Source organism: Eretmochelys imbricata, chromosome 6, assembly GCF_965152235.1.
Source record: "Eretmochelys imbricata isolate rEreImb1 chromosome 6, rEreImb1.hap1, whole genome shotgun sequence".
Taxonomy (NCBI): Eukaryota; Metazoa; Chordata; order Testudines; family Cheloniidae; genus Eretmochelys; species Eretmochelys imbricata.
Genome location: NC_135577.1, coordinates 113708528 through 113732655, shown reverse-complemented (window position 1 = coordinate 113732655; position 24128 = coordinate 113708528). Strand labels below are relative to the sequence as shown.

The window sequence follows — 24128 nt, the reverse complement described above, 5'->3', positions numbered from 1 at the left end:
AACCACATCATCCAAACCCTACACTGAATACTGATTAGTTTCCATATGGTCTTTTCTTTGACCCTCATAGCTATAGTGACTGAGTGCTTCACAGACTTAGAGATAATTCATTGTCATAGCCCCTGTGAGGTAGGGAGGTAGCCTCGTTTTACAGATAAGGAACTAAGGACGAGAGATAAAGTCCAAAACTGTCAAGTGCCCACTAATTTGGGGTACCCAAACAGATATGCCCAGGCTCTGATTTTTCAAAGTTCTTAGCACTTATACCACTTTATTCAAGCACAGCTCCCATTTGCTTCAGTTGAGACTCCTCAGCATTTCAGCAAATCAAGCCCTAGGTGTCTTAAGTCAGCAAGAATGGCATAGTATTCACCAGAGGTGGTTTTTACCACCTCACGAAAAACCAGTTAGTTCCAATTTAAGGCATTTTCTATTTTAAAAACCATTTTATTAATGCACACCACATTACAGTGAATTTTAGTTACATGTTCAAATTATGATTATATAATGAAGTAGATTCAGAGAATAATTTAGGGTCGTACAAATAAAAAGTAAGACCGCAGTGGGCGTAACGTTAATATATGTAATTATAATACTGAACATTGGAATGTCTGTATACATTTTTAGTTTGGTATTTTCTCCAAGAAGTAATACATGTCTTGACTCATATTTCAATTTTCAACATTATATAAACAAAAAGTCAAGAACATCCGATTACATGAAAACAACAATAATGCAAAGTTGTGGGCTTGAAGCATTGATTAAGCAGTCAGAAGCATGCAGAGTTGCCTACCACCAGTCCAGGTGCATTTAGCCATGCAGCGTTCTGGAGCAAATGACCAACTTTCATGTAGTGAATACACTGAGCCTATACCTTGGTTTTGAATGGATGTACCCAAAATTTGTTCTGTGCTTGCTGGACACTGATTTAATTATTTTTCCCAGTTTAAAACAGGTTCAGTATTTACCAGCATCCTCTCCTAAACTAGTTTTTCCTGGAAAATTGCCAACCCTGCAAGTTGGGTGCCCATACAATGAGGTACTAGAACAGGAACTCTATGGCAGAGGCAGCGATACAATCCAGTTATCCAGGGTGACATTCAACTGCCATAACCACACGACCCTCCTTTCTCTCTTACCTGCAATCTCATCTGAGGGGTAAAGGGCAGAGCGGCCCCAACCACCCCTCCCCAGTCCCTCACTAATTCAGAGTACAGATACAGAGAACTCTAAAAAAGTGGGGATACAGGCCGAGTTGTGGGACCCACATTGACGACATCTTGAAGAACCACAGTTCCTGTAAAGGTAAGTAACCGTTCTCTCTTCTCAGTGTGAATCCCACTCTAGCTGACCGACAAGCAGCACTGCATCTGGCAAGTGAAATTCAGGAGTTCTGACTGACCTAACTGAACAGAGATTGTAATATTGCTCCCCCAAACCTGGCATCTGATCTTGCAGCTAGGTCAAGAGCACTGCATTTAACAACAGTCAGAGAGTTATTCCATGTGGCTACCTTACAGTTTTCAGATATGGGTAGGTTTCTGCTATAGTTGAGTGAGCATTAACATTGGATTGGAGAGGTATAATCAGCCATTTGGTAGCAGATTGTTAAGCACTGCATAATCCATTTTTGATATCCTCTGAGAGGAGATGACTTTCGAAGCACCAGAAATGGCCATGAAGAGCTGCAAAGGCAGTTTGAAAGGCTGTCCTCTTTCAATATAGTATGCTCAGTCCCTCAAAACATCCTGTGTGTGGAGCTTTTTCTCTCCTAAGAGGGTTTAGGGAAGAAGACAGATGAATTAATAGACTGATTCAAATGGAATTCCATGACTACTTTAGGGATAAGCATCAGATGAAATCTGAACATGATGTTATCTTTGAAGAATTTTATTATGGATTGTGTGGTATGTCGTTGAGTATGATAGGTGTGCCTGACATCCTTCACTTAGGACCGCTGTAGGAAACAGGATCCTCTGTCTTGGGTTGGGGCTGCAAAAAAGGGGTCTGTAAGCCCACCCAGAAACTAGAACTATGTGCGCAGAAGGCTTTGCTGGGTATTGTTTGACCAGAAAAGCATATAAGACAGACACAGCAGAAACTGAAGCACCAGCAAGAGAAAGCAAAGCAGACAGTAGAGCAGAAGGCTGGTAATGTGGCCCTGAGAGAAAGCTAAAAGAAAGCTTTTTGGGTATAGTGAGCTGACTGAAAAGATGGACTTGTAAAACCAAACAAAGGAACAGTCTCCTGTTTAGTTTCTCTTGTATTCAAGGAAACAAGATTTTGTACATTCTTTGTAAATAAACAAGATTGCACCAAAGGAATACCTAACTCCATCATCAATTTCATTTTGTAACTGGAATGACCCACAACACACTGAATTTGGATAACCACTTGGGACAAAAGGGGTAAAACTGAGAAGGGTTTGGGAGGGCGTCAGACATAAGTTTGAGTTTGCTGGCCCTCCCAGAAGATGTTACAGCAGGGTACACTGTATTTCAAAAGTGGCTCAAAAGAAGATACCATAAGGTTCACAAGAATGATGTTGAGATCCCATGCGTGAGGAGGATTCTCTGACCAGTATGTATATATATAACAACGCCTTCAGGAATCTTGATATTGTGGGATGTGAAGAGATTGAGCAGGACTGAACAGGTGGATAGCAGGCAGAGATCATGGCAAGATCATGGAGATCTTTATGGAACTGAAAGAAAGCTCAGAGTGTCTCAAATGCAGGAAGTAGACATGCATCTTTGGTATAGGAGCCTGTACTGGGTCACAAGCATGTTGACCTGCCCAGACTGAAAAGCGCTCTTTTTGAGAAAGTCCTTTTTGGGGAGGCCTGTGTTTACATAAGGATTTCTTGGACCTGGCATGAGCACTCAACAAGCCAACATCCAAGTCTGTCAGATACAGTGATTTCACGGCTGGGTGCAGTACCTAATTTTGTTTCTGCAATATTATATCCAGACAGTCTGGAAGTGGAACGAGACGCTGAACAGCCATCTGGAGATGTGTATTAGCCAGAATTGTCTTGGCCAGTAAGGAGTTCTTAGGGTTAGCGTGGCTCTGTCCTGTCTCCTCTGGAAATCAGGAGAATTGGTAGCAAAGTCTACACAAGGCCTTGATTCCATGGTAGGATGAAAGTGTCCTGTAATGAACCTCTGGGCCACTTTGGTGGTGAACAAATCTATTAAGAGAATTCCTCACAAATGAAATACTGGGTTGATAATAGACCTCCACAGTGATCACTTGTGACAGATCGTCGGCTCAAGTAGTCCACTAGATTGTTAGTGAACAGGAGCTAGCGAATAAACAGGAGCTAGTGATCAGACAGGAGTTTTGCGAGGGAGTTCTTCACATGGAGGAGGAGGGACTACATGACCTTTGGGTGAGTTTGTTATGTGCCTGCTTCCCTGACGAGTCTCTGCTTCCCTGAAGTTTATAGTGTGGTCTCCTTGGTGGTCTGCATGCTGATCCTACCAGCCTGCTAGGCAAGACAGAGGACAAGTCCCAGCAAGACTCTAGCCTGCCATCCTTTAATCCCTAATTTCTTTAGACTCCCTTGACAAGGAGCTGGTGCTAACCCAGGGAGAACAGGGATTTTAAAAGCCAGCTCGAAAGCAACCAGAGGAGCAAGTGAACAGGGGAGTTTTGTGAGGGAGCACACATCCAGATACACCAAATAAACATTCGTTATACTTAGGCCAATATCCCCCAACCCCCAGAAACATACCCAAAGTACAAACAATACCTCTGCAAGAGTAAACATCATACAGGCGGGGGGGTCCAGCAGCTGGGTGATGGCTACCTAATTTATTGCACTGAATGCAGCATGTATGATTACCTGCCTTGTGGGCAGGTGGCATGTGTGCATATTCAGTGCAACCAGCTCATGGCCCTCAGGAATCGAGTATTGGCTCTTGAAACCAGAGTGGCTAAACTGAAGGGGCTAAGGAAGATAGAGATAAGCAGACAAGACTTTCTAGGACATAGCAGAGTGGTCCCTCCCCCAGTCTGACAACCTCTGTGCTGTTAAGGAGGATGAAAGTCTCGAGGAAGGAGAATATCAAGCTGGAGCAGAAGGAAAAAATCCCATAGTTGGGACCCTCCTTCCAGATGACATCAGAGTATCCTCTTGCACTCAGGATACCTCTCTGGGGGAGGGAAACTTATTAGGAAGAGACAGGTAATAGTAATGGAAGATTTGATTATTAGAAATACAGATAATTGGGTTTATGATAACCAGGAGAACCGCATGGTGAATTGTCTGCTGAGTGCGAAGGTTGAGGACCTCTTGAGACATCTAGAAAAACTTACGTACAGTGCTGGGGAGGAGCTGGTGGTCATGGTACATATAGGTACCAATATTGTAGGGAAAAGCAGGAGAGGGGTCCTGTAGGGCAAATTTAGACTTCTATGTTAGAAATTAAAGTCCAGGACCTCCATGGTAGCATTCTTTGAAATGCTTCCAGTTACACAGGCAGAACTGCGGGGTCTCAATGCATGGATGAGACATTGGTGTATTAGGAACAGGGGAATCTTTTGGAAAAAGAGGAGCCTATACAGGAAGATTGGACACCACCTAAACTAAAATGGAACCAGATGCCTGGAATATAAGACTAAAAAGGTCACAGAGGAGTTTTTAAACTAAGGGTTGGGGGAAAGATGACAGGTGAGGAGGAGAACATGGTTTGGACAGAGACATCCCTTAGGAAGGATTTATTAAAGGGGATAGAATCATAGGACTGGAAGGGACCTTGAGAGTCTTCTAGTCCAGTCCCCTGCGTGCAAAAAAGGACTAAGTATTATCTAGACCATCCCCAACAGGTGATTGGAGATTTTTAAGAGCAGGTTAAACAATGACAGAGATTCCATAACCTCCCTAGGCAATTTATTCTAGTGATTAAATACCCTGACAGTTAGGAAGGTTTTCCTAATGTCCACCCTAACCCTTCCTTGCTGCAATTTAAGCCCATTGCTTCTTGTCCTATCCTCAGAGGTTAACGAGAACAATTTTTCTCCCTCCTCCTTGTAACAACCTTTTATGTACTTGAAAACGTATGTCCCCCCCTCAGTCTTCTCTTCTCCAGATTAAAACCCAATTATTTCAATCTTTTAATCTCACAGAACTGGGTGACTGGGCAACAAAATGGCAGATGAAATTCAGTGTTGATAAATGCAAAATAATGCACATTGGAAAACTTAATCCCAACTATAAATACAAAATGATGGGATCTAAATGAGCTGTTACCACTAAAGAAGCAGGTCTTGGAGTCATCATGGCTAGCTCTCTGAAAACATCTGCTCAGTGTGCAGCGGCAGTCAAAAAGCTAACAGAATGTAGGAACCATTAGGGAAGGGATAAATAATAAGACAGAAAATATCATAATGCCTATATATAAATCCATGGTACACCCACACCTTAAAAACTCTGTACAGTTCTGGTTGCCCCATCTCAGAAAAGATATATTGGAACTGGAAAAGGTACAAAGGCAACAAAAATGATTAGGGGTATGGAACAGCTTCCATATGAGGAGAGATTAAAAAGAGACTGTTCCAGAGGACATGCTTCCATGCTGATGACATTCATCAAGAAAATAACGTGTTAATTAAATTTGTGACTGAACTCCTTGGGGGAGAATTGTATATATTCTGCTCTGTAGTTTTACAAACATTCTGCCATATATTTCACGTTATGGTAGTATCAGATGACTGCAGATTTGACAAAACACAAAGAAGGTACCAGTGTAAGATTTCTAAAGATGTAGCTACAACATTCAAAGCCAGGTTTAAGAATCTGAAGTGCCTTCCAAAATCTGAGAGGGACGAGGTCTGGAGCATGCTTTCAGAAGTGTTAAAAGAGCAACACTCCGATATGGAAACTACAGAACCCAAACTACCAAGAAGGAAAATCAACTTTGTTGGTGGCATCTGACTCAGATTATGAAAATGAACATGCATCGGTCCACACTGCTCTGAATCATTATCGATCAGAACCCGTCATCAGCATGGAAGCATGTCCTCTGGAATGGTGACTGAAGCATGAAGGGGCATACAAATGTTTAGCATATCTGGCACATGAATACCTTGCAACACAGGCTACAACAGTGCCATGCAAATGCCTGGTCTCACTTTCAGGTGACATTGTAAATAAGAAGCAGGCAACATTATCTCCTGCAAATGTAAACAAACGTGTTTGTCTTACGGATTGGCTGAACAAGAAGTAGGACTGAGTGGACTTGTAGGCGCTAAAGTTTTACACAAGTTTTATTTTTGAGTGCAGTTATGTAAAAAAATTTTTTCACATTTGCAAGTTGCACTTTCATGATAAATAAATTGCACGACAGTACTTGTATGAGGTGAACTGAAAAATATTTATTTTTTAGAGTGAAAATATTAGTAAAAAATAATATTAAGTGAGCACGGTACACTTTGTATTCTGTGTCATAACTGAAATAAATATATTTGAAAATGTAGAAAACATCCAAAAATATTTAAATGAATGGTATTCTATTATTGTTTTACAGTGTGATTAATCGCAGTTTTAATCGCAATTATTTTTTTCATCTAGTGATTAATCGCAATTAATGTTTTTTAATTGTTTGACAGCCCTACAGGAATTACTTGACACGTGGCTTTTGTTTGGTAGTAGTTACACAACTAGATTTGTACTTTTGGAAAGGTTAATTGGCAAGTTTAAGTTTTTTCAACTTAAATTGGTTCTTCAAAAAAACAATACAGCCTCTTGTTCATACATGAAATGCTGTGTGGTCCCTTACACATTTTTTATTGAATGCTTAAAATGAGCTAAGCAACATACAGAAAAAAAAAAAAGCTTAACTCCTACTTCAAGGATCTAGATGAAGGCTGGATATGAGGCACTACTGACCATACTGTCATATGAAGGAGCTGTGTAATTATATAGAATGGAGAAACTGAATGCAGAATTTCAAATATGGTATAATTCAACATTTAACCCAGTAGCTGAAAATTTGTGAGGGGGAGGGAGTTGGTAACTTTATTTGAAAATGCTAAGGTTAGAATACAGTATTTTACAATGAAGGTCACTTTTTATTTGCTGCCATATTCATATAGGTTTGGGGGGGTAAAATGGAAGACTGATATATGTTCTGATGCTTACGTTATCAATTAGAAGAGGAGCGATGTCAGAGAAAAAAAAGCTGTCATTTCAATACCCGCTAACAAGCTTCATCCCCTCAGCGAAACCACAGCGAAAAAATGTCAGTACCCACCTGGCAGAAACACCAACACACTGCCACGCTCTGACACAAGGCCCAAATTTTTGTTCTCCCTAATATTAAAAATATATTTTAATTAATTTCACACTTTACTAACCTCACCCTATTATGTTTATCTTGTAAGAGTAACAAAAGTGCACTTTTCCTATAAGCTGTGCTATTTAAGTTCATTGAAGAGACACGATACAAAACATTACCTAAAGCTATATTTTCCATAAAACATGTCCATAAATACTGAAAGCAAATCTGCTCCATGGCCTTTAGAACTATGTCACATGTAAAAGTACTCCCGTTTCCCTTACAAAATTTTGTTATATAAAAAACTCTCTCTGAGTATCACTACTTGAGAATTAATACAGTATTAACTTCATTTTGTTAAAATTTGTGAAGCATAAACTCTATCCTTACTTTAAAAAAATGCTATGTTAGATAGCTCTAACAAAATCTTTTCCTATTGTAAGTGGCATGTAATGGGAAGGAAAATTGCAAAGCTCTTTATGATGAGCTATAACTGAATAAGTTAGTTTTACAATAGCAAACAAACAGATTCCTTTCATAAGCACTAATAAGCTAAGCCATGACATGAACGGCTAGAGACATCACTCTGCGTAAGCCTGTGTGTGACAGAGACCAGAGGCCACAAATCAGTTTAATGTAATACAAAAATCTTACACTTGGTAGCAGTAACTTCATACTGTTATAAAATATTTTGTAAATGTAGCATGAAAAATCACTATTCCCTTACTCTACATATAACAAATATTTTAATGATATCAATACCAGAAATGTTCATTTTCACTGGAATGTACTAATGTCTCTTCCTATTATGAGCAGTGCCCCTTTCTGAAATTAAAAACTACAATAATATACTAATATTGGTAATGAGAACATTTTATATAGTACTTTTGCCTAGTATTCTAAAATATTCCAACAAAGCAGCACTATAGGAAGTATTCAGTTCTTCAGGAAAAAAAAAGGAGAAAGATCAAAAATTCCTCATAATGAAAGTGATAAATGAGCGCATACTTATCACATTAATATCCCCATCAAAACTTAAACTTTCAGATTGCACTATAAAATGTAAGTTTCATGATTTTTTTCCAAAACGTCAAAAGCTCACAAAACATTAAAAAAAGCTTTCAGTCTAAAAAGTGAAGTTATTTCTTCAATATATATTTATAAATTAGTGTAAAAAAAATCAGAACAAAGCATGACAGAAAAGTGTAGCTTTAAGTTGCTATTCAGCACTAGACTGAGTTCTAGTAGTTCTAGATTTTTTTTACCACATTCTTGCAGATACTGAATACCAATTTACAAAATGCTATAGAGCAAGACAAATGAAATCGCCTTAATCTGTTCTACATTCTAACCTAATATGTACATAAGCATGAAAGTCTAAAAAATACAAACAAGAAAAGACATCAGCCTTCATAGGTTCTTATGTATTACACTTTCCTTCATTCCTTTGTTAATAAAACAAATCCGAGTTCTGCTTCTTTGTTTCATATAAAGCAGGGCTTTGGAGCTGTACTCCAGCTCCAGGCAAAAACCTGCAGCTCCACTGCTCTGGAGCTGCTCCACGCTCCAGCTCCGGGCTCCGCTCCAAAGCCCTGATATAAAGAACATTCAATTCCAGCCTGCAGCAAAAAGTCTATAAAGTTTTCAACTGACACAGCTTTAATGGTCACTTACACATTGTGCCCTGGAGAGTATTTTTAAAAATTCAAGAAATTCAATAAAAGCTAGAAGGAGTCTAAATACAATTAATCTGAGCAGAAATCAAGCCAATAAATCACCATTCAAGACAAAAGGAAGAAAAGTGCAAAAAAATTAAAGCCATGTCAGAATTCTAATAGAGGTACTGCAAAGAATCATATTCCCTAATTCGAGTTTCATTTCAAGTGAGTCACAAGTTCTTCACAAACAGACCCGGAGTATATCTTACCCACTTTCCTTCATTTCCAACTCATCAAACAATTGAATCAGAGAGATTGCAACTTCATACATTTCTTTAGCGATCATAGGTTCATCAAAGATTTGAGGAGAAAGCTAGAGGGAGAGGAAAAAAAACTTGATGTTAACATATTGACATTTAACACTAAAGCTTTCAAGCCTAAATATTGTGAGTAGATTGCCAATCATTTTCACAGTCCAAAATTAAACTAGCACCTGACTTGAATTCTTTCAAGTTTTCTTGAATTTATTAAAACCATTCCAATAGAGAAGACACTAACGTCAATCTGAAGCTTTACAAGGAAATTAGTCTACTCAGAGGGATGAACTTTTGGCCCCCACAACTCATCTTATTTAATACATTATTTCTGGGGTACATCTATTTTTAAAAAAATACCAAGATGTTCCCTGTAACAGTTATCTACATAGGATAAGGACGATCAACTCCCAGCTTCCAGCAAAGTCTGCAGGTCATGACAGATAAGACTGAAGGATCCAAAAGGATGATGAAATGCATTGATTCACCCTCATACGAGGAGAGGAAGAATCCCTCTCAGAATTCCCATAGGAAGTGCAGTTCCACATGAGCAATACAGGACTGTGTTATGTTGTGCTGGCACCATCTAGCACTTAAAGCTATATTTCTTTTTACAGGAGTATTAGTGATCAGGACTTTTTTTTAATCTCCCCCCTTGTTTGCTGCAGTCTGCTGCAAAGGTCAGACTATAAATTAGTTCTCAAAACAATCTAAGACTGTTGATTTTTTACAAGTTAATTGCAGAGGCCTCTGAAAGACCTGTTCAAGTGGTAATTAAGAATCAGCAGGTAAGTAGACTCAGATTTGTGTTAGCTACTCAAGAGATCATCACCTCAAACCAAACCTATGTTGGCTCCACCTCCATAAGGTCACTGAGTGCTTTCCTTGCTCTTCCATGTCTGCTCATTTCATCACGGATACTCCTACATGTGGCATGCCTCCTAAAACCTGAATGCCAAGCCACACTCCCTCCTCTCCTTATTTAAATCCACTTTTAACCTTGCTTCTGTACTACCATCTACAACAATCGTTTACAACCTGTGGTCCACAGAGGGTCCTCAGACTATGTTTAAGATTTCCAAAGGGGTCTGCACCTCCATTTGAAATTTTTTTGATGTCCGCAAATGAAAAAAAGATTGAAAACCACTGATCTACAAGAACTAGGATAATTTAAAAAGATACCAAAAAGCTGAAGTTCCATCTCATATCTGTAAAAATATATATGCCAGAACAGAGTCTCCATATGATCCTATTACTATAATCAGTTTCCTTCTTTATCTCTCTGTCCCTTATCCACCCAATACTTCTCATCTTTTAAAAAGGATCAAAGGAAGCTGTTTTTTTTTAAAATATATATCCTAAGCAGCTATCATGTTTTGGTGTTGTGAAATAAGTAGGGCTGTCAAGCGATTAAAAAAATTCATGACAATTAATCACTGTTAAACAATAATAAATTACCATTTATTTAAATATTTTTGGATGTTTTCTACATTTTCAAATTTGTTGATCTCAGTTACAACACAGAGTACAAAATGTACTTTAGATTTATTTTTTATGACAAATATTTGCACTGTAAAAAAACCAAAAAAAATACTATTTTTCAATTCCCCCATTACAAGTACTGTAGTACAATCTCTATCATGAAAGTTGAACCTACAAATGTAGAATTATGTAAAAAAAATTGCATTCAAAAATAAAACAATGTAAAACTTTAGAGCCTACAAGTCCACTCAGTCCTACTTCATGTTCAGCCAATCGCTCAGACAAACAAGTCTGTTTACATTTGTAGGAGATAATGCTGCCTGTTTCTTGTTTACATCACCTGAAAGTGAGAACAGGCGTTCGCACGGTACCTGCATTGCAAGATATTTATGTGCCAGATTTGCTAAAGATTCATATGTCCCTTCATGCTTCAACCACCATCCCAGAGGACATGAGTCCATGATGATGATGGCTTCTGCTCGATAACAATCCAAAGCAGTGTGGACCAATGCATGTTCATTTTCATCATCGTGAGTCAGATGCCACCAGCAAAAGATTGATTTTCTTTTTTGGTGATTGAGGTTCTGTAGTTTCTGCATCCAAGTGTTGCTCTTTTAAGACATCTGAAAGCATGCTCCACACCTCGTCCCTCTCAGATTTTGGAAGGCACATCAGATTCTTAACCTTGAGTCAAGTGCTGTCGCTATCTTTAGATATCTCACGTTGGTACCTTCTTTGCATTTTGTCAAATCTGCAGTGAAAGTGTTCTTAAAATGAACATGTGCTGCGTCATCATCCGAGACTGCTATAACATGAAATATATGGCAGAATGTTCACCCAGAGAGTTCAGTCACAAATTTAATTAATGCGTTATTTTTTTAATGAGCATCATCAGCATGGAAGCATGTCCTCTGGAATGGTGGCCGAAGCATGAAGGGGCATACGAATGTTTAGCATACCTGGCACATAAATACCTTGCAATGCCAGTTACAAAAGTGCCAAGTGAACGTCTGTTCTCACTTTCTGGTGACATTGTAAATAAGAAGCGGGCAGCATTATCTCCCGTAAATGTAAACGAACTTGTTTGTCTTAGCAGTTTTGGCTGAACAAGAAGTAGGACTGGGTGGACTTGTAGGCTCTAAACTTTTACATTATTTTGTTTTTGAGTGCAGGTATGTAACAAAAAAAAAATCTACATTTATAAGTTGCACTTTCACGACAAAGATTGCACTACAGTACTTGTATGAGGTGAATTGAAAAATAATATTTCTTTTGTTTATCATTTTTACAGTGAACTACCCCTAAATTCTGTACTCTCAGCTTTTTCACTGGCCACATGCAATCATACATCCTAGCCTAGTAGTGCAATTTGCCCCAGGACTCTGCTTTCAAAGCACATTCACTCAATCTTGAGCCTCCACAACCAGCACAACCATTAAGGAAATTAGTTAGGGAAGTGGATTGGACTGAAGAATTTATGGGTTTAAAGGTAGAGGAGGCCTGGGATTATTTTAAATTAAAGCTGCAGAAGCTATCGGAAGCCTGCATCCCAAGAAAGGGGAAAAAATTCATAGGCAGGAGTTGTAGACCAAGCTGGATGAGCAAGCATCTTAGAGAGGTAATTAAGAAAAAGCAGAAAGCATATAGGGAGTGGAAGAAGGGAGGGATCAGTAAGGCAAGCTACCTTATTGAGGTCAGAATATGTAGGGATAAAGTGAGACAGGCTAAAAGTCAAGTAGAGTTGGACCTTGCAAAGGGAATTAAAACCAATAGTAAAAGGTTCTATAGTCATATAAATAGGAAGAAAACAAAGAAAGAAGAAGTGGGACCGCTAAAAACTGAGGATGGAGTGGAGGTCAAGGATAATCTAGGCATGGCCCAATATCTAAACAAATACTTTGCCTCAGTCTTTAATAAGACTAAAGAGGATCTTAGGGATAATGGTAGCATGATAAATGGGAATGAGGATATGGAGGTAGACATCACCATATCTGAGGTAGAAGCGAAACTCAAACAGCTTAATGGGACTAAATCGGGGGGCCCAGATAATCTTCATCCAAGAATATTAAAAGAATTGGCACAAGAAATTGCAAGCCCATTAGCAAGAATTTTTAATGAATCTGTAAACTCAGGGGTTGTACCGTATGATTGGAGGATTGCTAACATAGTTCCTATTTTTAAGAAAGGGAAAAAAAGTGATCCAAGTAATTATAGGCCTGTTAGTTTGACATCTGTAGTATGCAAGGTCTTGGAAAAAATTTTGAAGGAGAAGGTAGTTAAGGACATTGAAGTCAATGGTAAATGGGACAAAATACAACATGGTTTTACAAAAGGTAGATCGTGCCAAACCAACCTGATCTCCTTCTTTGAGAAAGTAACAGATTTTTTAGATAAAGGAAACGCAGTGGATCTAATTTACTTAGATTTTAGTAAGGCGTTTGATACGGTGCCACATGGGGAATTATTAGTTAAATTGGATAAGATGGGCATCAATAGGAATATTGAAAGGTGGATAGGGAATTGGTTAAAGGGGAGACTACAACGGGTCCTACTGAAAGGTGAACTGTCAAGTTGGAGGGAGGTTACCAGTGGAGTTCCTCAGGGATCGGTTTTGGGACCAATCTTATTTAATCTTTTTATTACTGACCTGGGCACAAAAAGTGGGAGTGTGCTAATAAAGTTTGCAGATGATACAAAGCTGGGAGGTATTGCTAATTTAGAGAAGGACAGGGATACCCTACAGGAGGATCTGGATGACCTTGTAAACTGGAGTAATAGGAATAGGATGAAATTTAATAGTGAGAAGTGTAAGGTCATGCATTTAGGGATTAATAACAAGAATCTTAGTTATAAGCTAGGGACGCATCAACTAGAAGTAACGGAGGAGGAAAAGGACCTTGGAGTATTGGTTGATCATAGGATGACTATGAGCTGCCAATGTGATATGGCTGTGAAAAAAGCTAATGTCGTCTTGGGATGCATCAGGAGAGGTATTTCCAGTCGGGATAAGGAGGTTTTAGTACCGTTATATAAGGCACTGGTGAGACCTCACCTGGAGTACTGTGTGCAGTTCTGGTCTCCCATGTTTAAGAAGGATGAATTCAAACTGGAACAGGTACAGAGAAGGGCTACTAGGATGATCCGAGGAATGGAAAACTTGTCTTATGAAAGGAGACTCAGGGAGCTTGGCTTGTTTAGCCTAACTAAAAGAAGGCTGAGGGGAGATATGATTGCTCTCTATAAATATATCAGAGGGATAAATACCAGAGAGGGAGAGGAATTATTTAAACTCAGTACCAATGTGGACACAAGAACAAATGGATATAAACTGGCCACTAGGAAATTTAGATTAGAAATTAGACGAAGGTTTCTAACCATCAGAGGAGTGAAGTTTTGGAATAGCCTTCCGAGGGAAGTAGTGGGGGCAAAAGATCTATCTTGCTTTAAGATTAAACTCGATAAGTTTATGGAGGAGATGGTATGATGGGATAACATGGTTTTGGTAATTAAATATTCATGGTAAATAGGCCCAATGGCCTGTGATGGGTTTTAGATGGGGTAAGATCCAAGTTACCTGGGAAAGAATTTTCTGTAGTATCTGGCTGATGAATCTTGCCCATATGCTCAGGGTTTAGCTGATCGCCATATTTGGGGTCGGGAAGGAATTTTCCTCCAGGGCAGATTGGAAGAGGCCCTGGAGGTTTTTCGCCTTCCTCTGTAGCATGGGGCACGGGTCACTTGCTGGAGGATTCTCTGCTCCTTGAGGTCTTTAAACTACAATTTGAGGACTTCAATAGCACAGATATAGGTGTGAGGTTTTTTTTGTAGGAGTGGTGGGTGAAATTCTGTGGCCTGCGTTGTGCAGGAGGTCAGACTAGATGATCATAATGGTCCCTTCTGACCTAAATATCTATGAATCTATGAATCTATGAATCTCTGTCTGGCTCACTCATGGCTTTTCTGATTGAAATGCTTCATTAGACATTTGTCCAACTTTTCACATTGTCAAAGTCACTTAACACATCCCTGAAAAAAATGGAAGGTTTGAGTGTCTCTTTTGCACAGTCTCTTCCTTCTTATGAACTTTGTGTGCCCTGAAACTTATGCTCCAAGGCACACTGTATTCTCTCTCCAGTTACCAGACCCATCCAGTTTTGTTTATTTGGTCAGCAAATGTTCCTCACTATTCAACTTCCTTTACCAGCTGCTTAACACTCTCAAGCAGTGCTTTGTCATTATGAACATGTGCAGCCTATGTAGGCACACCCATAGTGACAAAGCACTGCTAAGAGTGTTAAGCTGCTGTCAAAGGAAGTTGAATAGTGAAGAGGAATATTTCCTGAGCATATAAACAAAACTGACTAGGTCTGGTCAGTGGAGAGAGAGAACAGTGTGCTTTGGCACATGAGCTTGTAGGCATTCCCAAGCCAGTTTTGATCTAGCTTAACAGTTCTCAAACTGTGGGTCAGGACCCCAAAGTGAGTCGTGACCCCACTTTAATGGGGTCATCAAGGCTGGCGGTAAACTTGCTAGGGCCCAGGGATGAAGTCGAAGCCCAAGCCCCCCAGGGCTAAAGCTGGGGCTTGGGCTTCAGTCCCCTCGCCTTGGGCTGAAGTTAGGGTTCAGGCTCAGGCTTCAGTCCCCCATGCCAGGGTTGTGTAGTAATTTTTGTTGTCAAAAGGGGGTCACAGTGCAATGAAAGTAACAACAGTGTAGCAATGGCAGCAGCTAGCCATTCAAGTATGTATCCAGGGTCCTGAGTAGGGTTATATTCAGGAGGCTGGTTCATGCGCTTCTGTCCCTGCTGCCATGGATAACTGCTATTGTCACTCAAGTTAGCAGTGATCTAGCCAGATAAAATCTAGGTCAGGTATCCCTACAGGAGCTGCAACTGCATCTCCTGACTGCAAACCACACATATCCTGAATTACAGCCTCATCTATGCTTGAACTTCTCTGCTTGTTGTTACCACCAGTTCAGCTATTCCAATAGTAGTATCAGTGGGAATGCTAGAGAAGACAAGGAACTGGCATTTTAAGCATTGCATCCTCTAAACCTGGATTACGTGACACTGATTAAAATGCAGTGTCCATCATGAAACCCTGACTGCATAAGCACACCCACTGTGGCTGCCACTGGGAGAGAAAGACCAGTTACAGCAATGGTGGGATAAGTTAGAGAAAAAGCTAATGTTAAGTGAAGGCAAAATACAGTAACAAGGCACTGCTGGAGAGTCTTAAGAAACTGGCAGTGGAAGTTGAGAGACGGAGGAATATTTGGTGAGCATATAAACAAAACTTGGATAGTCTGAGTGTAGAGAACAGAGTAAGAATATATTTATCACTTGTCCACATTCTACTTCACTTCTACTGCCATAAAACTAGGATTATTAAAAAAAATTCAGACTGAACAATTACATCAGGACACAAGCAAATGTCGTATGAACTTTCTATTATTCAACAAGTTCACTTGATGTGAATGCTGTAACTAGGACTTGAATAATTTAACTTTTCCATTGATGTTTAATTAGCTTCTTGAAATGTAGGGGGTATAGTGATTTTTTTTTAAATCAATTTAATTTCAAGGGCTTTGGTGTGAAGTTGTACCTTTCTTAGTGTACTTTATGTTCAGTGTGGACTTGCTCTCCCCTGGCTGCTTGAGTCTAAGATAATGCCTTTTGAATTATCTCTGATTGAACAGCTTTCAAATTTCTCTTTTCACTTTGTTAGAGCTACTGTAGCTCCCTTTGCTATTCCTCAACATGACAAGACTGCCGCACAGCCCATAAAAAGGTAACAATGTGACAAAGAATAAAATCCATAAGTACTAACATAGCTTTTTGAAGTAACCCATCAAAAAACAGACCTGATTTTGATATATACACTTCACTTGTATCTGGATTCCAGAAATTCAATCCAACACACACAAGAGTCACCCCCAGAAAAAGAAGTAAGAAGGGTCTTCATTATTTTACAAAAAGAAAAGGAGTACTTGTGGCGAATACAGACTAACACGGCTGTTACTCTGAAACCTTTCATTATTTTACTTTTGCCAAATACAGTTTCTCACACAAACCTTCAAGTGACAAAACTTCCATTGCAAATAATGTACACAACATTTTTCAAAGGAAACATGCTAATTCTTAAAAGTTACTCATTAGAAACAAGGAAGAACAAAGGCGGGTGGCAGTGCAGGCTTTGTAGCGTCCAGCTGCTTACAAAATGCACTGCAACACTCCCGCTAACATCTCAAAACAGTAAAAAACAAACAAACAAAAAATCTTAACAGTACAAGATTGAAAGAAGCCACTATGTGCCACTGATGTGGCATGAAGACTACATGTCTACACTTCAAGTAAGGGGTGAGATTTCCAGCTCTTGTAGACATAGCATGCTAAAGGTGGTAGTAAAGCTGGAGCAGCACAGGGAGGAGAGAGCATCTGCACAGGCTAGTTTAATCAAGTATGTGTCCATGGGGTCCAGGTGGGTTTGTATTCAGGCCAGCTAGCCCATGCCACCACTTACCACTGCCTGTGTTATCATGGCTACACTAGTTCAACAAGAGCTAGAGTAAGCATGACTACATTAGCCAGGAATCACAACCCTAGTTCCAAATGTAGAAGTAGCCTTAGATCATGAGGAGGGATCTGGGAAACACAGAAGTGAACTGATAGGGAACGCTTGCCATGTTTAAAAAGGAACTGCCTGGAACATTTAGAGGATAGTGTTTATGCTCTGCATGGGCCCTGGCTTATTTATTGCCCACTGCCATCTAAGGTAAAAAAATCTTTGCGAGGAGTTCCACTGGCCTAGTACCAATGACCTAACACCCAGGAACAAAAGTCCTCGCAGAGTCAATCTTTGGACTGTGACGTTCCCCTCTGGTGTTATCCGGACCGGTGATCTGCTAGGTCACTCCAATCCTGGACTCTGGGAGCCAGCCTTACCCTGCTCTGCTGTGAGAACCCCCACCCCGGGCTGTTCACACACAACCTCTGGCTTGTAAGCTGCTCCTTAGATAGTGCAACCAAATGACACGAGCCAATATTTCCTGTCCCAGACACAACCCTAGGAACCTCCGTCTTGCAGTATCCAGTTATGCCCACTGGACACTGCAAGCTTATATGAATTAATCAGTTTAACAAAGAAATTGATATGCACCAGGCTTGTTATCCCAAGGGGAGTCTCCGACATGCTTCAAATCAAACACACTGCTAAGGTACAATAAACAAACAGATTTATGAACTACAAAGACAGATTTTAAGTGATTATAAGTCAAAGCACGATAAGTTGGATATAGTCAAATGAAATAAAAGCAAAACACATTCTAAGCTGATCTTAACACTTTCAGTACCCTTACAAAACTTAGATGTTTCTCACCACAGGCTGGCTGGTTGCCCTTCAGCCAGGCTCTCCCCTTTGATCAGCACTTCAGTCACTGCGTGGTGACCTCTGTAAATGGAGGTGGAAGAGAAGAAGAGCATGGCAAGTGTCCCTCCCTTTTATCATGTTCTTTCTTCCCTCTTGGCTTTGCCTCCCCCCTTCAGAGTCAGGTGAGCATTACCTCATCACAGTCCCAAACTGACCAAAGGAAGGGGGGTGACTCATCGAGAGTCCAACAGATCCTTCGTTGTTGCCTAAGCGAGTGTCCTTTGTTCCTGCGAGGCTTGGCTGGGTTTGTTCCATACATGCCCTGATGAGGTGTGAACTGCCCCTCTGCTCTTGAAAAGTTTTTGCCTGGGCTTGCTTTAAGCCATGAGGACACATTTTCAGCCTCATAACTGTAGACATGAAATTACAGCCTATAACTTTACCATAACAACAATGCTCAGTACATCATGAGCCTTCCAAAGATACCCAACATGACAAACTTTGCATTAGATACCACACAATCATATTATAAGGATGAATATGGGGGTGTCGGGTGTTCCCATGAGGTACAGAATGTCGCAGTAGTGTTTATGCTCTGCACAGGCACTGGCTTATTTATTGCCCACTGCCATCTAAGGTAAAAAAAATCTTTGCGAGCAGAAGGAGTTCCACTGGCCTAGTACCAATGACCTAATACCCAGGAACAAAAGTCCTTGCAGAGTCAAACTTTGGAGAGACTGTTACTATACATAAGAATGGAACTGTAATTCAGCATCTTGAATATATTAATATTCCAAATGTTCCAGGAGGGCTGTAAGTTAACCTTTAGAAGTTTGTGCTTATATCAATTCCTTTCTTCTCTTTCCCCATCACACCCTGCAGTTTATCAATCTCCCGAAGCTGATATGCAAGCACATGTGATCAATAAAATAACAGTCCAGCTAAATACACAGTAAACAGCTAACAAATTTATAAAATACTTGAACATGCCAACAGAATGGAAAAATACTTCCCTCAGGAAATTAAACTAAATCATGACTTATGCTTTCCTACAGTCATGAATGACCAGCATCACCTCTGTATGACCTCTCACAACTGGGAAACACAAGCACATATTATGAAGAAGTGACTTCCCTTTCTCTCACTTAACACTCTTCCTTTCTCCTCCAGAAGAAAAGTGATAGAAGAAGATGATGTATACATCAGATCCAAGAGCATACACCTATCCAAAGCATAAGAGCTATTATAAGCAGGGACAGGATAGAGTTACTCAAAATACTGAACAATATAAAGATGGTCAACTGGGCCCGCTTATTCACCCTCCCAGGATACAAGAACAAGGGAACATTTAATGAATTTGAAAAGATGTTTACACAGAATTTGATTAAAGGAAATAAGTATATGTATATATCATTTTTTAAAACACACACACACACACACACACACAAAACAATCTGTGGAACTTATTGTCAAAGTATCATTCAAACAATGAGCTTAACTGGATTCAAAAAAGGATTAGACATTTATCCAGATAATAGGAACAGCCACTGTTACATTAGAGGTTGGGTTTTTTTTAAAACAAAGAAATATAAAGCCTCATATTTCAGGGCATATGCAAACAAGTAACAGATGGGGGTTTTAGGAAACCAATGTGGACTGATTTAAATCAAGGATGTGATTTAAGTCATCCTATTTTTTTAAATTATTGATTTTAAATCAAGTTGAGGCTTTGTAAAATTAATTTGAAGATTTACGTTACTGCAATTTCAGATTAAAATTTATAATGAATTAAATTATAAGTGCTGTGCTGATAAATGAAGTTACTCATAGGACTAATGTGAAGTGTAGCATCAGGAGCTAAAGTTGTATTTATTAAAATCATAAATTGTGTAACTTCAAAAGAGAATTGCTTTAATGTTATTTAGGCTTTCAATCCATTAAGAAAATTACTGCACATTTTATACACTCAGACCAAAATTTGCAAAAACAGGAGCCTAAGGCTCCTAACTCCAAATTTAGGCACCTATGGATGGGATTTTCAAAAGCAACTGGCAACTTCTCTTTAGTATCTGGTACTTGTCACTGTCAGAAGTACAATAATGTAATAGATGGACTTCTGTTGTGGTATGGCAATACTAATGTTACAGTACATCATGTTGATGTCTCAAAACATACACTTCCATTTTTATTTGTCTATCAAAGCTTCCAGTTCTCTTCTCTCCATAAGCCTTTCCTTTGCCCACCCTCTTAATAAACATTGCCACCTATAACCCGAAGGTAATTTCCAAGCCTGTATTTCGCAAAAAGCTGTGCAATGAGGCCAGTTAACTACAACTTCACAATTCCTTTCCTATTTTAATCTTGCTCGTATAAAAACCAAGAGGTTTTGTGTGTGCTTTTGAGTAGCCCTAAGGTACAAATACAACTGCCTGTACCATTATGTTTGTTCCTCCCTACTAAGCAAAGAATGGCTGTAGCCAAGAGGAAAAAAGAGCAGAACAGTAAGAAATAAACAAAGTCGGGAGAATTAAAGATGAAAGGCCATGTGCGATATGGGGAGTAATCAAAATGCTTTAAAAAAAATTATCCATCTTAAGTAGCTGCCCCCTGTTCACGATCTTTGGATTGAAATGTGTGGTAACTGACCTATAAATTGCCACAATTTTGATAAATGCAACTTGATAGACAGACTTCTCTGTGAACTTCCCAGTTATCTTTTTGTTGCCACCTATCATCAAGAATCTTTCAAAGACATCAGAAATTACATAATCTCTTCCATGCTGTCCATCTGAGCCAACATGTCACTGCTAAATATATGAATGCTGACAGGACATTGTTATAATACATTTCTTGCAGGCTTTTTCTGATGCATTGGAACTTTGATGGCTGCAGGAATCTATTAGTTTCTTTGGTAGTCACTATGCTCAGGAGAAAAACATCTGACTAATTTAGTCCATTAAATCTTTCTTTTAACCCTCTTACAAATTGTCTGGTCCTTTCTTTTTTCTATAGGCTTTATCCTTTGATATGGTAGAAACTATAACAAATCAGATAATATTATAGTTTTATTAATTCATCAATTTTCTGCAGTGTGTGTCACTCGATGGGCATTATATGAATAGCTTCAGTTAATCAAGTTTGGTTGACAGTTTCCACATCCTAGTTATTTTTAGAATGGCTATGCCTGTAGTAAGGTCCAACCCAGGGGTGGCCAAACTATGGCTCGCGAGCCGCATGTGGGTCTTGTACAGTTAAAGTGCAGCTCGCAGAGCTCTCCACGTACCCCCTCCATTCTCCACCTACCAGACTTGGGGGTGGAGGGAGGGGCTTGGGACCTCTGCCTTGCAGCAGGGTCGGGGGTAGGGGCTTCTGCAGGAGTGGGGCTTCAGCCCTGAGCCCTGGCAGGTGCCTCCCCCAGGGCAGAAACCCCGAACCCCAGTATGCACACCCCAGCTCTCGAACTTCTGAAGACTGCCATATGCGGCTCAGAGGGTCAGTAAGTTTGGCCACCCCGGTCTAGGCCATCACTGTACTGAGGTCCAGAAACAGGTTTTCCATTTTATCCCAAATAGCTTGTTAACTTATGTTTTCTATTCTCATCTCACACCATGCCACTATAAATTAATGCAATCACGTTAAACAGGACACTCAAGTATAAGTTTCCTTACAAATGTTTCAACAAAGCCTTGTATCACAATGCAGCACTCAGAATAATCTCAATGTGTGTCCAATATCATCGCTTTTCTGTCACTCAAAGATTCACAGGCAGACCTGGTACAGCCCAGAGGGCTTCACTAGGATTGTTATTGATCATGTCCTTGTTAACAAATCACTGGCAGTCAATAGTCATGGATGTCTGAGTTTGCAGAGGTGCTGAACTTGACACCAAACATCAGCTTCTTCTGACAAAAGTGCGCCTTCCACTTCTATGACAGCCAGCTAATTAGTCCAATTCAATCAAAAGCTCTTATTAGAGCTGAGCTCTCAGACAGCTTTCCATTCTGAATGGCTTAAAACTGCCGAAGCATTAGAGACTTAAGCCTCACTTCCTCTGTCATCTGATGAGGAACAGCATTACTGTAATTGAAGTCATAAGTGCTGACTGCTGCCAGCTCAGTACTGGGCGACAGCTCTTCAAATATATATATGGATCAAGGAGGACAGAGACACCCATTGCAGTTTGGGATAAGAAAAGAAGCAAGGCTACAATTCAAGTGTTTAAAGACATGTTTGTCAAGAGCAAAAAGCAAAGGCCAAATGGATTAGACTTTGGAATGCCATCAAGTCATTGTGTAAGAAAAGATATGGAATCCTGGGGGTCGACTCAAGAAGCCAGTTTAGAATATGCTGCCACCAGGCACAATCTCTGCAGCCCTTATTCAATGCTGATGTGTTTGCGAGCAGAGACAGCACCAGCTTGTCCAGTAAAGAATTGGGATGGCAGCATCAGCCAGAGACTACAAGATCAGTTGCACAGATGGGAAGATCATTTCAAAAAACACTCCTCAATTGTCTGTTACTTGCAGTCCCTCTTCCATTTGAAATGGGGCAGGAAGTTCCAGCAGATACCTTCCTTCAACCAAGTGGATCGCACTCCATAAGCTGAAGTCTGTGAAGGCACCAGGGGTTTGTAACTTTACCCCTAAGCTGATTAACAAAGTTGACAGTATTGTTCTACCATTGCTACATCGATTCTTCCAAGCCACCTGGGCCACAAATATAATCCTCAACGACTGGAAGGAATTTGTTATTCTGCCTCTGTTTGAAAAGGCTGATAAGCCCAAATGTAGCAACTACAGAGGTACTAAGCTTTTGTCAGTCCCAGAGAAGCTCTTGGCTTTTGTATTAATGTCTCAAATCAATGATGCACTTCATGGCAAAGACTGGGATATTCATTGCAGCTTGAGATCTCATTTCACAGATCTTTACCTTAAGACAGCTTTTTGAGAAGATGGATTAATTAAATAAACCTCACAAAGCACTTTTAGAGAGTTCCATCAGGCCTTTGATTCAGTGCATTGAGCAAGTTCCAGGGTCTGATGAGGCGACGCAGTGTCCCTGAGAAGACAGTATCATTGACAAAAGAGGTCTATAATGGAACAAACAGCTGTGTTCCATTCAATAGCTGATCCATAGCATGGTTTCCTATTTCCAAATGAGCTCAAGAAGGCTGTGTTTTGTCACCATAGTTGTTCAATATCAGCACTGTAGCTGATGGGTAAGTTTGAGGATGCAGTTGTTGGTGGCGCTGAGCTGACCACACTCTGCTTTAAGATCTTGCATATGCCAATAACATTGTCTTGTTGGCTCGGTTTGGTGAATCACTGATACTGATGGCTGATCTCGACAGGCAAGAAGCACAATGCAATGGTCTGTTTAGTAATCAAGATAAAACTAAGTCCCTAGCCATTACCATCAAGCAACCTTCAACTTCAGATTGCAACCAGCTCGGTATTAACTTCTTTGAACAGGATACTGAGCAAGTGGCAACTGCCAAATACCTTTTAGGTGCCATAGGCAAGGCTTAAGGATGCTCAAAAGGTGTGGGCACTTGTACAGCAGTGGATGCTGCCATGTTTCAGGCCCTTCAGTGGCCTCCACGGAGGTATAATGACATCTAGCTTGCTATGAACCTGTGGATCTACAAAATAAGAATTATACCAACTTGGTATACTAGTGAAACAGGTGATGAGGAAAGCAGAAGAACACCAAGTGGACGTTTTCCACTCAATTGCTCTATATTAAGTAGCAGGACAAGATCAGTAATGGAGAATGTTCACAGCTGAACCCAGCAACTGCCTCCATCAGAACTGGTTCAGTTTCATAGGCTTTGTGGGAATGGACATTAATAGGAAGGTGAATACAATATAAAGTGTTTCTCAAGGAATTCCACTACATGGCTGGTGATCGCATTGCCACCAAAAACTTCAGTGGCCTAATAAGATTGCCAAAGATGGACATAAACGGAACCACCAGCCAGACCACCTTAAGGACCTTGCTACAGATTGATCTGGCTGGCACTTG

General features: G+C 40.0%; 1 protein-coding gene across 1 annotated transcript in view; it reads right to left on the bottom strand.

Moving 5' to 3' along the window:
• The window catches only part of TDRD9 (tudor domain containing 9), a 146492-nt gene that overhangs the window by 70284 nt on the left and 52080 nt on the right, over nucleotides 1–24128 (bottom strand). Inside the window, exons 8-9 of the mRNA XM_077820530.1 lie at nucleotides 9208–9311; nucleotides 7257–7315 (exon numbers count right to left, since the gene is read on the bottom strand). Of these exons, the coding sequence (XP_077676656.1) occupies nucleotides 7257–7315; nucleotides 9208–9311 (163 nt within the window). The remainder of the gene's footprint in view (nucleotides 1–7256; nucleotides 7316–9207; nucleotides 9312–24128) is intronic.